General features: G+C 42.4%; 1 protein-coding gene across 1 annotated transcript in view; it reads left to right on the forward strand.

The window, feature by feature from the left end:
• LOC107087696 (myosin-11-like) overlaps window positions 1-2,080 on the forward strand; it is a 42,105-nt gene that overhangs the window by 6,184 nt on the left and 33,841 nt on the right. Inside the window, exon 2 of the mRNA XM_015379410.1 lies at window positions 741-1,059. Within this exon, the coding sequence (XP_015234896.1) occupies window positions 895-1,059 (165 nt within the window). The 5' untranslated portion in view covers window positions 741-894. The remainder of the gene's footprint in view (window positions 1-740; window positions 1,060-2,080) is intronic.

A 2,080-nucleotide genomic window follows, 5' to 3' on the forward strand; every position in this document is an offset into this window, starting at 1 on the left:
ATGTAAGTTTGCGTAGTTTTAACACAAACGTTTAATTTTTAATATTGCACCAGTACAGTTAATGAGCAACCTGTACTTGTGTGCTTGTTTGTTCTGTCTAAAATGTTTATTTTGGAATAAAGAGGTTAATATAAAAAATATTTTTTGTCCGATTCATCGATTAATCGAAAAAATAATCGGCAGATTCATCGATTTTTAAAATAATCGTTAGTTGCAGCCCTACTATTAATGTAGAAATGAATGCAAAAAAAGGAATATAATTGAATTGAATTAGTTATTTGATACGTCCCTAGACTTAAGCAGAAGGTTCTGCAGGGTTTGAGGACGGCTCTTATTGGGTTCAGCGGGTTTTAGGTTGTGTTTGAGCTGGAAACAGTCAGACAGATCTGGCAACCCTGATCAGAGCACATCAGATATAACTGGAGAGTCCAGCTTTGACCGCTGACCTTCAGGTAAAACAGTAAAAGTTAAATAGTCTTATATGTTTAAGATCTTACCTTTATTTCATGTTTTTATAGATCTTTTTAAACTCTAACCGTGGAATGAAAGCATCATATGTGCTTTTATATTGTTGTAGATTGGTCTCAGTTTTAGTTTGAATTTGAGAAAATAATGTTGCCAAATATAAAGAAGTGTAATAATCTTTATTTTGCTACAGAAAGTATTCATTAAACTTCATTTCCTCTCTAAATGTTCTTCAATTAACAAAATATGTTGGTGTTTAACTTGTGTGACGTCAGCAGGCCAGAGGTCAAACAGCCAGAGGTCACATCAACCCAAACCACTGACGCCAACCTCAACATCTGTTCCGCCACCTCTGAATCACCCACAAACGCCTCCGTTTCTGCTGCTGAAGCCCCTTTCCGAAGCTCCGCCCCCACCGACCTTTCCAACATGGCCGACCTCCCTACCGATGACAGCAAATTCCTCTTCCTTGAAAACGACTTCCGTAACAGTGGGGTGGCCCAGGCTGACTGGATGGCTAAGAAGATGGTGTGGGTCCCATCAGAGAGGGAGGGGTTCGAGCCTGCTAGCATCAAGGAGGACAAAGGAGAACAGGTACAGATTCTAATGATCTCGTTAATCAATCAGTTGTGTTTCTCAGGGGTCACCCTTTGGCCCCTCGTTATCATTATACTGTAGATCAGTGTCGCATCTCAGAACAGAAGGACCCAGTATTCAGGCAAATAGATCAGAACAGGAGCACGGAGGCTCAGGGATCCACGAGTCCAAAGACAGTTCAGGCAAACCGTTCCGACGGGAACAGGAAGGCTCAGTATCTGAGAGGCAGAACAGGTCAGGATCTGGAAATCAGAAACATCAAGGCAGTCTCACCATTGGCTAGAGAGAAAAAGATAATCTGTCTCTGATGACTGGATGCAAGCGCCTTACATACAGGCAGGAGCAGGTGGATCATATGAGCAGTGATGAGAAACCAGGCAGAGTTAGACAGGTGAATGAAATAAGTAATGAAGCGAGTCGTCAGTGCCAAGATATGGCCAATCAGGATCTAAAGAAGCAGGTTAAAAACGACCATTTCTTTACAGATGCCAGTGGATCCCAGCTGCATAATAAAACAGCTTTGAGACGCATTTTGTTTGGGACAACAAATGTTTTTCCTTTTTTTCAGTCCATTGATTCCTCATCCAATAAAACCAACCATGTTTTCAGTCTCGCTACAAATTCTGTGGGTAAATCTAATGCAGGCAGAGAGGGACCGCGCCTCGCTCCTCCGTTTTATTACCGATTGTTCGTCATCTGTCTTCAGGTCTTTCCTGGTTCCTCTCTACCCCTCATTGCTACACATTTACATACAGAACCAGGACTGCAGCCCTGCAAATAGACCATACGTGTACATATGAAGTAGCAGCCATTCAAAATGGCCCTTCCCAGCTAAATGCCAGCCGAATAGCAGCCCACTTCCCTGCAGCTTGCCACCATCAGTGTGTGTGTGACTAGGTGAATGACGGAATGTAGTGTAATGTCAAAAAACGAGGACAGATGGACCCAGTATTCAATGAGGCAGTCAGTGGGAAAGTTCAAAGGGTTTATTTAATGAAAAACAAAGCTAAAAGGGGAG

Source organism: Cyprinodon variegatus, unplaced genomic scaffold (genome assembly GCF_000732505.1).
Source record: "Cyprinodon variegatus isolate N-32 unplaced genomic scaffold, C_variegatus-1.0 Scaffold191, whole genome shotgun sequence".
Lineage (NCBI taxonomy): Eukaryota > Metazoa > Chordata > Actinopteri > Cyprinodontiformes > Cyprinodontidae > Cyprinodon > Cyprinodon variegatus.